The sequence below is a fragment of the Gobio gobio genome (assembly GCF_949357685.1).
Source record: "Gobio gobio genome assembly, chromosome: 1".
NCBI lineage: Eukaryota > Metazoa > Chordata > Actinopteri > Cypriniformes > Gobionidae > Gobio > Gobio gobio.
The window spans coordinates 77,072,348-77,084,616 of record NC_137097.1 but is presented as its reverse complement, the minus strand read 5'-3'; the positions used below and the strand labels follow the sequence as shown (position 1 = coordinate 77,084,616).

The 12,269-nt window shown below is 39.9% G+C and overlaps 1 protein-coding gene across 1 annotated transcript in view; it reads left to right on the top strand.

Moving 5' to 3' along the window:
* LOC307124674 (uncharacterized protein) overlaps positions 1-11,279 on the top strand; it is a 35,677-nt gene extending 24,398 nt beyond the window's left edge. Inside the window, exon 6 of the mRNA XM_079814055.1 lies at positions 8,513-11,279. Within this exon, the coding sequence (XP_079670181.1) occupies positions 8,513-10,311 (1,799 nt within the window). The 3' untranslated portion in view covers positions 10,312-11,279. The remainder of the gene's footprint in view (positions 1-8,512) is intronic.
* Positions 11,280-12,269: the final 990 nt, after the last annotated feature.

Here is a 12,269-nt window from a genome sequence, read left to right as displayed (position 1 = left end):
GGTCCACCTGGGGGGCCTAACCGGACGGGTTCAACGGGCGTGATGAGGTGTGGGCAATCAGACCCGATCAGCAACATCGGCTGCACCTTATCCATCTGCTGCAACGGGATGCCCGTTAGGTGTTTGTAACTCTTCTTCAAGGAAGCCACCGGGTAGGTGTGTTCAGCAAGGCCTAGTCTCTCAGCCGTGAATGCATGTTGGATAAGGTAATTCTTGTGAGGATGAGACACAGACGATACTGTGAAGGAGACGGCTGCGCCATGGAGCACCTGCTGATCCTGTCTCACTATTCTCAGTATCAGATCCTCTGGTCGTCCTCTGAGGTTCAGCTGCTGCGCGGCTGCTTGGAGGAGAATAGTCTTCTCAGACCCGTCATCGAGCACTGCATACGTCTCTAACGATGCATCTCTGTTTGTGATGATCACCTTACTCAATTTAAGCAGGACTCTACGGCTACTGGCAGAACGGTCAACGTATATAGTAGCAGATTCCTACTGTAATTCTGTGCGGCCCTATACAGACTATGCAGGCTCTTATGAAGATGTATGGTCAACCCCACAAGCTTGTTCTGCGGAATATCTCTGAAGTACTAGAAGGCCCCAACCTCAAGTCAGGTGACGTTAGAGCTTTCAAGTTCTTCGCCCTTCGCGTACGCTCATTAGTGAGTATGTTGGAGCAGTTGGGGCAGGAAGGAGCAGCTGAATTAGAATGTGGTTCACATGTGTCCAGACTCCAAGGCAAGCTTCCCCACGAGCTTCAGATCAGCTTTAAGAGATATGTTCACCCATCTAGGATCACAGTCCCCACCCTTCTCGATTTTGCAGACTGGCTAGAGTACGAGCTCCAGGTCCAAGATGACACCGCCAAGTCCGTGTCGTATGCTCCACCCGTACCTACTAAGAAGAGAGATGGTCGTTATGTCCCCAAGCCACCAGAGAGATCGACGAGCATCCTGCTGGGCGCAGAGAAGCCTGCTGCAGATATCGAACAGAGAGTGTCAGTTCCAGAGTCCAGGCCCAGTTCTACTAGGTACAGAGATAAGTCGCACGCCTACTGTCCTTATTGCGACAATGCGAGTCAATTCCTTAATGGATGCCTCAACTTCAAAGAGCTGACTAAAGAACAGAAAGAAGCCTGGATTCATAAGAATAACCGATGCTGGAGATCCGGCCGCAATCATCATGCTTCCAGATGTACCCTGAAAGCCTTGTGCAAGACCTGCAATAGGAAACCTCTCCTTATATTGCATGATCTGAACGAGAGAACGGGGAATGCCAGTACAGCACCCAAGCCCCCTGAGAACTCCTGCCTTATTAGTACCACAAAAAACCTCCTATAGTAGGGCCTCTTCTAGCTCTAGATGATCAGTCAAGATCTGATATTTGAAGCGCTTGCTCGCATCTGCTGGCAGAAGGTTCTCTAGCGCCATCCGTAGACTCGAAAACTGTCTGGGGTCAGCTGCTGTCAGGTTGGGTATGGTAGGCTTGGGGCCTCTGTATATCTGCTCTTGGGTATACAGCATCTCCGCTCTAGGCACCATTTCTGGTCGTGGGGGCAGACAGAAGTCTCTTTCGCTTTGGAAACGACTGTGTCTGGGACTAAGTGTCTCATCATTGTACTGTCCAGCTGCTACAGTATGGGCTGAATAATTGTAGGACCTCGGAGGGGGAGCGTGGCGTTTCTCATCAACATCTGGGTGCTCTGACCTGAATGAAAACTTGAAGTCTCCCATCTGCTTCGTCAGCTGCTCATACTGGACGGATCGATCTGGAGGAACTGCATCAGCATACACTGCAGAATCTCTGTGGCTACGGACAGGCGGTGGTACATGAGTGTGAGGGGCTGGAACTGGTGTCATTGGTTGACGAGGAGTCTCTTTACCTGTGGCTATCTGCTGGATCTCCTGCTTTAATGTAGTGTTCTCCGCCTGGAGCCCTCGCAGTGTGGACAGAATCTCAGGTAGAATGTGGCTGCGAAGCTCGTCGCTATCTCTCTTCATCTCAGTCCAATAGATTTAATATCAGACAACTGGTGGACTTGTAGGCGGACCTCATCATACTCTTGAGACCCGTTTCCAGCGGGCTCTGGCCATAGATCTTGGTGTACTAAATCATCTGCACATGGGGACTGACTCTCTGGAGAAGATGATCGTGATACACTCACAGACGTGGGCAGAACTGGACGTGATGCTCTCTTCACTTGGCCTGAATCAGGAACTTGATAATCTGCAAGATGCGCGGGCGGCCTTGTCTGACGTCTAGGTCGTACGACAGGTGTATCTGAATCAGGATGGGACATCATCTCTCTGCTGCGATTCGCCGCTCCGGCTCGAAGGACCACTTGAAATGGAGGGGTTCGTTGAAGTATATGGAAGTTAACTTAGAGCCTCCAGAGGGTCTGGTGTACCCAAGTACTGTGACGCTGACCCCTATGCCACTGTTCTGCTCTCCAGAGCAAATACATTCTCCATCAACATCAGCCATCTTGCAAACAGACAACCTCCTAGCACTTGCCCCTCCCACTTGCCCCTTTCGCCTCGAACAAGCGTCTATTTCGCGTCAAATGTTTAATTTATATGTGAAGTGCGTTCAATTTGCTGTGGATGCACGAGTGGATTCAAATTGCTCAAGCGTCCAACTAGACACAAATTTAATGCTCTATTTACGTTCAGTGTGAAAGCAACATGATGTCTTGTTCTTTTCTATCTTTTCTTTCCTTTCTTGAACTTTTTTGTTGGAATATTGTTCAATTCAGTTTGTGAGGGTAGGGCAGTTTTAACGTAGCCTGAGCATCTGCTCCCGGTTTTGTATCGGGAGCATGGCTGCCCCAGGTAGCGGGAGTTTTGATTTCTTGACGCGGCGCCATGGTGTTAAAATAGACTCTGCTGTGAGTGTGGAAGAATGCAGTCTGGCAATAGGTGAAGTAATTGGTGCTGAAAACATTGTGTCTGCATCCCGCATGAACAACGCTATTGTAGTGTTTGTAAAGACAGTTGATTTAGCAAACCAGATAGTTGAAAGTGGAATAGTGGTCAATGGTATTTTCACCCAAGTGCTTCCCCTTTCTACTCCCTCAAAGAGAGTGACTTTGTCCAATGTGCCACCTTTTATCTCAAATGAGGTTTTGACTGGAATGCTCTCTCGCTATGGCAAACTTGTTTCTCCGATAAAGATGATTCCAATCGGGTGCAAGTCCCCTTTATTGAAGCATGTCGTTTCTTTTAGACGTTATGTCTATATGATTTTGCAGGGTAATGTGGACGATTTGGATTTGGCTTTAAATTTTCGTCAGGATGAATTTAACTATGTTATTTTTGTCACAACAAACAGCATAAAATGTTTTGCTTATGGGGAAACGGGTCATTTGATCCGCACTTGTCCGGGAAGATTAAATCAGCCTGACGAAAACCGTTTACCGGCTGATGGAGAAAGGAATGTTGCGCGTGGTGATAAGACGCAGAATGTTATTGTTGCGGCTGCAACTGTTGATGCGCCTAGCACAAGTCTGCCTCAGAAGTCAGCGTCTAAGGCAGTAGTTGACATAATTACAGACGTAATGCCGATTGAAACGGTTGATGAAGAGAAGGAGACTGCTGCGGGAAAAGATGCGTCTCCCCCGGTAGATGAGCAGGCAGCACAGGTTTTGGTGAATGAGTCGCGAGATAGCGATGAACCTGTTACAGCTGAGGAGCAAACCTCTCTCAATATAGAGCAAGATCAGATTTCTAACATGGATTTAGACAATGATATTGCTTTTAAGACGCCTCAGAAGAGACATTTAAAGCAACAGAATGCCGGTAAACACACTAAAAAAACAAGTAGGGGTATTAGTGACGTGAGTCAATCAGATACAGAAAGCGAAAGTGAGCTTTCTGAATGTAGCATTTCATGCAGTTTACCTCAAAGCGGATTCTCTAGCCGAGCGTACACTGTAGAGGATATAAAATCCTTTCTCAAGGTGACCAAAAATGCCAGAAAAGTACGAGTTGAAGAATATTTTCCTGATGTTCTGCAATTTATTGAAAAGGCAAAGGTTTTTAGGAGTGATGGAGGTTTTACTAACCAGGAAGTGTATCGGCTAAAGCAAATTCTGGCCAAACTTAATGCCCAACCAAGGCTTAATGCTAGCAATGAGAGCACATAAATATTTTCTTCTTTTTTGTTTTTTTTTTGGTTGTGCTCATTTTGTTTTTTTCTTTTCTTATTTATGGGGGACATTTTTGTGGCTTCTCTGAATGTGAATGGAGCTAGAGACATTGAGAAGAGATTTAAATTATATGAGATAATTAAACAAAAGAAAATTGATGTCTTATTTACTCAAGAAACACATAGTGATATTTTAAATAGTGCTGACTGGGCTAAAGAATTTGATGGGCTATCTGTTTTAAGCCATTTGACTTCAGCCAGTGGTGGGGTGGCCATTCTATTCTCCAAGAATTTTATTCCTCTTTCTTATCAGGTAGAGGAGGTTATAAAAGGCAGGCTTTTGAAGGTTGTTGCCCAGTTTGAAAATTCTTCTTTTATTTTTATTTGTGTGTATGTCCCAGTCAATGCTTTGGAAAGAATGATTTTTCTAGATACTCTGGGTAAAGTATTATGTAATTGTAATTCAGAGAATTTTTTAATTCTAGGGGGGGATTTCAATTGCACTGAGAGCATTCTTGATAGAAATCATGTTGAACCACACATGCCATCACAAAAACGACTTATTCAATTATTAAAAACTCATGAGATTGTTGATGTTTGGAGAAATTTCCACGGTATTCAAAAGCAATATACTTGGGCTCATGCTTATGATAATTTGTTCTCACTGGCAAGGTTGGATAGATTTTACTGTTTTAAACACCAGCTTAATCTTTTTAGAAGCTCTTCAATTTGTCCAGTGGGTTTGTCTGATCATAGTCTGTTACAGTGTGTTGTATCTTGTAGTTCCATCAAGCCAAAAAGTGCTTATTGGCACTTTAATAGTAACTTGTTATGTGACAAACATTTTAAAGATATTTTTAAGGAGTTTTGGAATAATTTTAGAGCTACGAAGACTTCTTTTCAATGTTTGCAGCAGTGGTGGGATATTGCAAAAGTGCAAATCAAACAGTTATGTCAACAATATACTCTCAATGTTACGAGGGACATAACCCGTTCAATGAAAACAATTGAGAAAGAATTAGTAGAGTTTCAAGCGCTTGCTGAAAGTACAGGTAATTTGGCTCATTTGGATTCTGTTAATAAGAAGAAAAAGGTTTTAGCAAAATTATTAGACACAGTTACACAAGGAGCTCTGGTCAGATCACGCTTTCAGAGTATAGAATTGATGGATGCACCTTCCAAATTTTTCTTTAATTTGGAAAAAAAAAATGGGCAAAAAAGATTTATACATGCCTTAAGATCTGATGGTGGATCTTTTGTTGTCAGACCCCTCTGACATTCGAAAAAGAGCAGTTCGTTTTTATGAGGAGTTGTACAAGAGTGAACTTTTGCATGAACAAACTGCTGGTAATGTCTTCCTTGAGAACTTGCCTCAGTTATCTGAGGAGGCTAATGCTGAGCTCAGCAAAGCTTTAACTCTGGAGGAGTTGGAAAATGCTCTTCAAGGCATGGAATGTGGAAAAGCACCTGGAGTTGACGGGTTGTCAGTTGACTTCTATAAGTCTTTCTGGCCAGAGGTGGGCCCGGATCTGTTAGAGGTGCTGAAGGAAAGCCTGGCCAATGGCCGGCTACCCACAAGTTGCCGTAGGGCGATTCTCACCTTGTTGCCAAAAAAGGGAGACTTGAATGACATTAAAAACTGGAGACCAGTCAGTTTGTTGTGCAATGACTATAAATTGCTTTCTAAAGCTCTGGCCAATAGATTAAGAGAAGTTTTGGAGCAGGTGATCCATCCTGACCAGACCTATTGTGTACCTGGTAGACAAATATTTGATAATATATCTTTTATTAGGGATGGTTTGGATCTTGGTAAAACCCTTAATTTGGATATTGGTTTTTTGTCACTTGACTTAGAAAAAGCTTTTGATCGTGTTTAGCATAATTATTTATGGGATGTTTTAGGGGCGTTTGGCTTCAGTTCTAGTTTTATTTCAATGATTAGGGTTCTGTACAGTAACGTTGAGAGTATTTTGAAAGTTAATGGTGACTTATGTGCTCCTTTTAAGGTTTTTAGAGGTGTAAGGCAAGGGTGTGCTCTTTCAGGCATGCTTTATGCTTTAGCAATTGAGCCTTTTTTAAATAAGTTAAGAATGGATTTGTGTGGATTACAGATTCCAAATTGTCCAAATGTGTTTAAATTATCAGCATATGCTGACGATGTTGTTATTTTAATTAGCTGTCAGAATGATGTTGACTTGTTGTTAAAATTGTTAAAAGATTTCAGAGTGTTCTCTTCTACTAAAGTAAATTGGTCTAAAAGTGAAGCTTTTTTGGTGGGGAGATGGTTAAATGGAGAGGTAAACCTTCCAGATGGTTTATCTTGGACTAGGGTTGTACAAAAAAACTTTGAAGGAGCTGTTGAAAAAATAAAGGGTCGTCTTGATAAATGGAAATTCTTGCTTCCAAAGATGTCTTATAGGGGGCGTATTTTAATTATCAATAACTTGCTAGCATCCTCGCTCTGGCATCGGTTAATGTGTGTTGATCCTCCACCAAATTTCTTATTCAAAGCTCAGTCAATTTTGATTGATTTCTTTTGGGACAAATTACATTGGGTTCCAAAAGCTGTTTTGTATTTGCCCAAGGAAGAGGGTGGTCATGGTCTTTTGCATTTGCAGAGCAGAACAGCAGCTTTTCGGCTTCAATTTGTACAGAGACTTTTGACTGGGCCAGTGGACTCAAACTGGAGATCAATAGCTTTTATGGTTTTGCAGTCTTTTGGAGGCTTAGACATGGACAAATCTCTGTTTTGGTTGAATCCTAAAAAGATGGATTTATCCAAGCTTCCGATATTTTATCGTAATATTTTTAAGGTTTGGACTTTGTTTACTGTGCAAAGACCTTACGGCATAAGTTCCTTATACTGGTTGTTACAAGAACCTTCAGTCTGTGGTTCACGCTTGGACTTATCTCTTAAGGGCCCCTTCCATGCACTCAATGGGATTCTTCTCTCGTCTAAAGTAACAACTCTTGGGTGCCTATTACAATCAGCTGGAAAGGACTTTAAAAATGTTGATTTAGTTGCTGGACATTTGGGCCTTCACTCAAAACGTACAGTTGCTAAACTTCTTGAGCAATGGAGAGCTGCTCTTACAGCAGAAGAACTCAAGATGCTGGAGGACTATCATGAGGGGCTAACTGTTCCAAACTGTGATGATCCTTTTCCTGTTTTGTCATTATCTCCAAATTTAGAAGATTGTAAAGGTGTTTTTTTGTATTGTAAAGATGTGACCCTAATCGGCCTAGATCCAGCTTCTGGAAAAGAAATGTATAAAATGTGTGTGAAATCTTTGAACAAAATGTTTTTAAATAATCGAGTGGATACTCCCTGGCGTAATGTTTTACAGCTGGGAGAGGGTGAGTTTCCTGAATGGAGTACGTTGTACAAGTCACCATTAGCTAAAAAACTTGGGGATCTTCAGTGGAGAATTTTGCATGGGGCAGTTGCAGTCAATGCTTTTATCTCAGTTTTAAATCCTGATGTTGGTCATGATTGCCCTTTCTGTCTGCAAAGAGAAACAGTTGTTCATACATTTATGCACTGTTCTAGACTTGAGACCCTGTTCACTGTTTTACAACATTTATTTTTGTGTTTTGGTGAGACCTTTTCTATGAAGACTTTTATTTGTGGGTTTAAATATGCACAGAGAAAACGGTTTAAATGTCAACTTTTGAACTTTTTATTAGGTCAAGCTAAAATGGCTGTCTATGGTACTAGGAAAAACAAAATTGAACGGAACATGAGTTACAATTTGTTGGCATTTTTTTTCAATTCGGTCAAATCCAGAATCTTTATTGATTTTCGTTATTTAAAAGCTATGGATGATCTTCTTTCTTTTGACTTGATTTGGTGTTACAGTGGGGCTTTGTGTGAGGTTATTGAAAATAACTTGGTCTTTGCGCCCATCTTGGAATAATTTTTATTTTAATTTTTTTTTATTTTAACCGTTACTTTTTTTTTTTTTTTTTTTTTTTTTTTTTTAAGAAGTATGTTTTTGACTTGATTGTCTAAACTGTGTGTTAATATTTGTAATAAAGTTTTTTGAAATCTCTCTCTCTCTCTCTCTCTCTCTCTCTCTCTCTCTCTCTCTCTCTCTCTCTCTCTCTCTCTCTCTCTCTCTCTCTCTCTCTCTTGTTCTCTGTTTGCCTGTGTTTTCTGCCCTGTTGTCTATTTGGACTATATGCCCTGTGTTTTGACCATTTGCCTTTGATTTATGGATTACGATTGGGGATTACTCTAATAAATCTGCGTTTGTATCCCGTATCCCTAAGCTTTTTGTAACACTAAACATGACCGTAAGAGTAATAATAAGCTATAAACAACAAAATAATAATAATAATCTTTTTTCTTCCTCTCTCTTCTGCAGCTGAAAAGGAGCGTCAGAAAAGGTGTACAAACTGTGTAAGGATTGTACTTGTTGGGAAAACTGGAAGTGGGAAAAGTGCTACGGGAAACACTATTCTCAAAAAAGAAGTCTTTAAATCAGGTTGCAGTCTGAAATCAGTGACATCCTCGTGTCAGAAGGAAGAGGGGTTTGTTAATGGATCTCCAGTAACTGTTGTTGATACCCCAGGCCTGTTCGACAAACATGTCTTAAATGAAGTAGTGAAGGAAGAGATTCTGAAGTGCATCAGCCTCCTCTCTCCAGGACCTCATGTGTTCCTGCTGGTGATTAGTATCGGAAGATACACAGAGGAAGAAACAAAAACTCTAAATATGATCAAGGAAACCTTTGGAAAAAATGCTGGGATGTTCAGCATTATAATATTCACCTATGGTGATATGCTAAAAGATCTGACATTTGAGAGTTACCTGGGAGATGCTGATTCCGATATGAAGATGTTAATCAGAGATTGCGGAGAAAGATGTCATGTGATTGACAATACAAAACAAGGTGATTCTGAACAAGTCATTGACTTACTAGAAAAAATCAACAGAATGGTTGAAAAGAATGGAGGAGGATGTTACACCAATGATATGTTCAAAGAAGCAGAAGCTGCCATAAAACAGGAAACAGAAAGAATATTAAAAGACAAAGAGAAGGAAATGGAGAGAGAGAGAAAACTTTTGCATGAAAAGTACACACAGGAGATTGCTGAAATAGAGAGGAAAATGGACAAACAGAGAGAACTCATGGAGAGAGAGAGGAAGATAAGAGAGGAAGAACTCAGAATCAAGGAAGAGTTCTTGCAAAATGAACTTAAGAGAAGAGATGAACAAGAAGAGAAGGAGAAGAAAGAAAGACAAGAAGCTGAAGAGCAAAGAAGATTCGAGGAGAAGAGGAAACAGGAGCAATGGGAAAGAGCTCAACAAGAAATAGAAGCAAAACGGAAAAAGTTAGAGAGTGAGCAACAAAAGAGAGACCAGGAATATAGAGAGAAGTATGAGAAAGAGAGGAGTGAAATGGAGAAAATGCACAAAGAGAGACTGAAGAGAGAAAATGAGGAAGAATACCAGAAAAGACTTAAAGAGGAGAGGAGTGAATGGGAGCTGAAAGAAAAGAAAATGATTGAAGAATTTGAAGATGAAAAAAGAAAAAGAGAAGAAAAGGAGAATGAGAGGATTGAGAAGGAGCTTAAAGAAAGAGAGAGAATAGAGAAAGAGTATGAGAACAGCAAACTAGAGATGAAAAATCAAAAAAAAGAATGGGAAAAAACATGGAAGGAGGAGTGGGATAAAAGAGTGAAAGAGGAGAAGAAGAGAAGGGAAGAAGAGAGAGAGAAACTGAAAAAGCTTGAAGAGGCATTTGAACGAGAGCGTAAAGAGGAGGAGGAGAGGAGAAAGAGAGAAGATAAAGCCAAACGAGAACAGGAGGAGAAAGAACGAAAAGAGATGGAGGATGAGTATGAACGGAAATTAAAAGAAATTAAAAGAAAGTACGAAGATGAGGCAAGAAAACAAGCAGAAGAATTCAATGAATTCAGAGAGAAATATAAGAAAGACTTTTGTGCTCTCGTGTCAAAGCATGATCTAGAGATGCAGGCGCTGAAGTTTCGGCATGAAAAAGAGTGTGTTGAGAATAAAAAAGAGTACAGTTTACTAAGTGAACTCTCAAATCAAAAAGAGAAAAATCTGAAAGAAAAAATGAAAGAAATGGAAGAGAAACCCCAAAAAGAGATTGATGAGCTGAAAAAGAAGTATGAGCATAAATGTGTTTTAATGTAGGGCAGTGGCTCTCAACACGGAAAGCACATTGCTTTCAAGAAAAACAGGACAGGGCATCCCTTTGGTACTCTGTGTATTTATTGCTTTTAAAGTAGAATGTACGCCTACATTAATAAATAAAAAAAATGATTAATTCGAAGAAACAGTAATATTGTATGTTGTTCAGAGACACAATTGCTACTTCGGTTTTGACTTCATTTGGAAATGAGCCCACACCGGGGGGCGGGGGGAACAATCCAACGCTCTACATTGACTTTTTTCATTGCGTGAAGCGCCTCCTTGTCATTTTTGACTTATAACAAAAAACAGAACAATGTCTAAAAGCTGAAATGTGACAAAGTGTACAGCAAACAAGCTAAAAAACACAGAACTAACTTTTTATAGATCTCAGTGTCACGCTCAATTGCCTGTATCAACTTTTGTGTCCTTAAATGCTATTTTTTTTGGGTCAACAGCTTAGTCCAAAACTTAGTTCTGATTTTTTTAGCTGGTTCGCTGTACACTTTGTCACATTTCAGCTTTTAGACATTGTTATGTTTTTGGTTAAAAGTCAGAAATGACAAGGAGGCGCTTCACGCAATACAAAGTCAATGGAGATGGTTTGAAAGTGATGATTTGTGGGTTACATGCTCATGCTGCTTCTACTGATTAAGTGATTTTATTTTTTTATTAAAAAGAATAGTGAAAAAAAATATTACATTTTAAGTTGCAGTTCATTTGTAAAGTTGTTTATTACATTTCTTTAATAAAATGACTAGATAGATCTCTCAATGACTAGAAGGTTATATATAACATTTAGTTTTCTTCTAAAGTAAACATTATCTTTTATCTGTTATACAGAATTTGCCGTGTTTAACCTTAAACAGTCTGTTTAAGTTCAAGTTTACTCTAATGATTATCTGAATATTTTCACCGTGTCATGGTAATTATGTTGCTTCAGGTATAACTATCTGAATAAATATTCCCTTTCCTTGAAATACTTTGTGTGCATGTGTTTTGTCCTTTCTGGTTTTCGTCCATTGCATAGACTGCCATGGTAAAAGTTGTTAATCTGTTTATGGCCGCTGATTCTGGACTCTTAACTAGAGGCCATAAAACAGCTAGATCTGCTTATTTCTCAACTCTCTTGGAAGAAAACAAACACAACCCTAGGTATTTATTCGATACAGTGGCTAAATTAACCAAAAATAAAGCTTCAACTTCTGATGTTTGTAAACAGCACAGCAGTAATTACTTTATGAACTTCTTCACATGTAAGATTGATAATATTAGGAAGAAAATTTTAACCATGCAGCCGTCTACTACAGTATCACATCAGACAGAGCATTGTAGTGTCACTTTGTAGGAAAAATTACACTCATTCACTGCTATAGGAGAAGAAGAATTGACTAAACTCGTTAAATCATCAAAATCAACAACATGTATGCTTAACCCTGTACCGACTAGGCTATTAAAAGAGATGCTTCCAGAGGTCATAGATCCTCTTCTTAATATCATTCATTCATCTTTGTCATTAGGATATGTACAGAAAACTTTTAAGTTGGCTATTATTAAACCACTTATTAAAAAACTGCAACTTGATCCTACAGAATTAGTCAATTACAGGCCAATCTCAAATCTACCCTTTCTGTCAAAAATACTAGAAAAGGCAGTGTCTGCACAATTATGCTCCTTTTTTTATAAAGAAATTATATCTGTGAGGATTTCCAGTCAGGATTTAGACCGTATCATAGTACTGAGACTGCTCTCATCAGAGTTACAAATGATTTACTCTTATCATCCGATCGTGGCTGTATCTCTCTATTAGTGTTATTTGATCTTAGCGCTGCATTCAATACTATCGACCACAACATTCTTTTGAATAGACTCGAAAATCATGTAGCTATTAGTGGAATTGCATTGGCATGGTTTAATTCATACTTAGGTGACCGTTATCAGTTTGTAGCAGTAAATGAAGA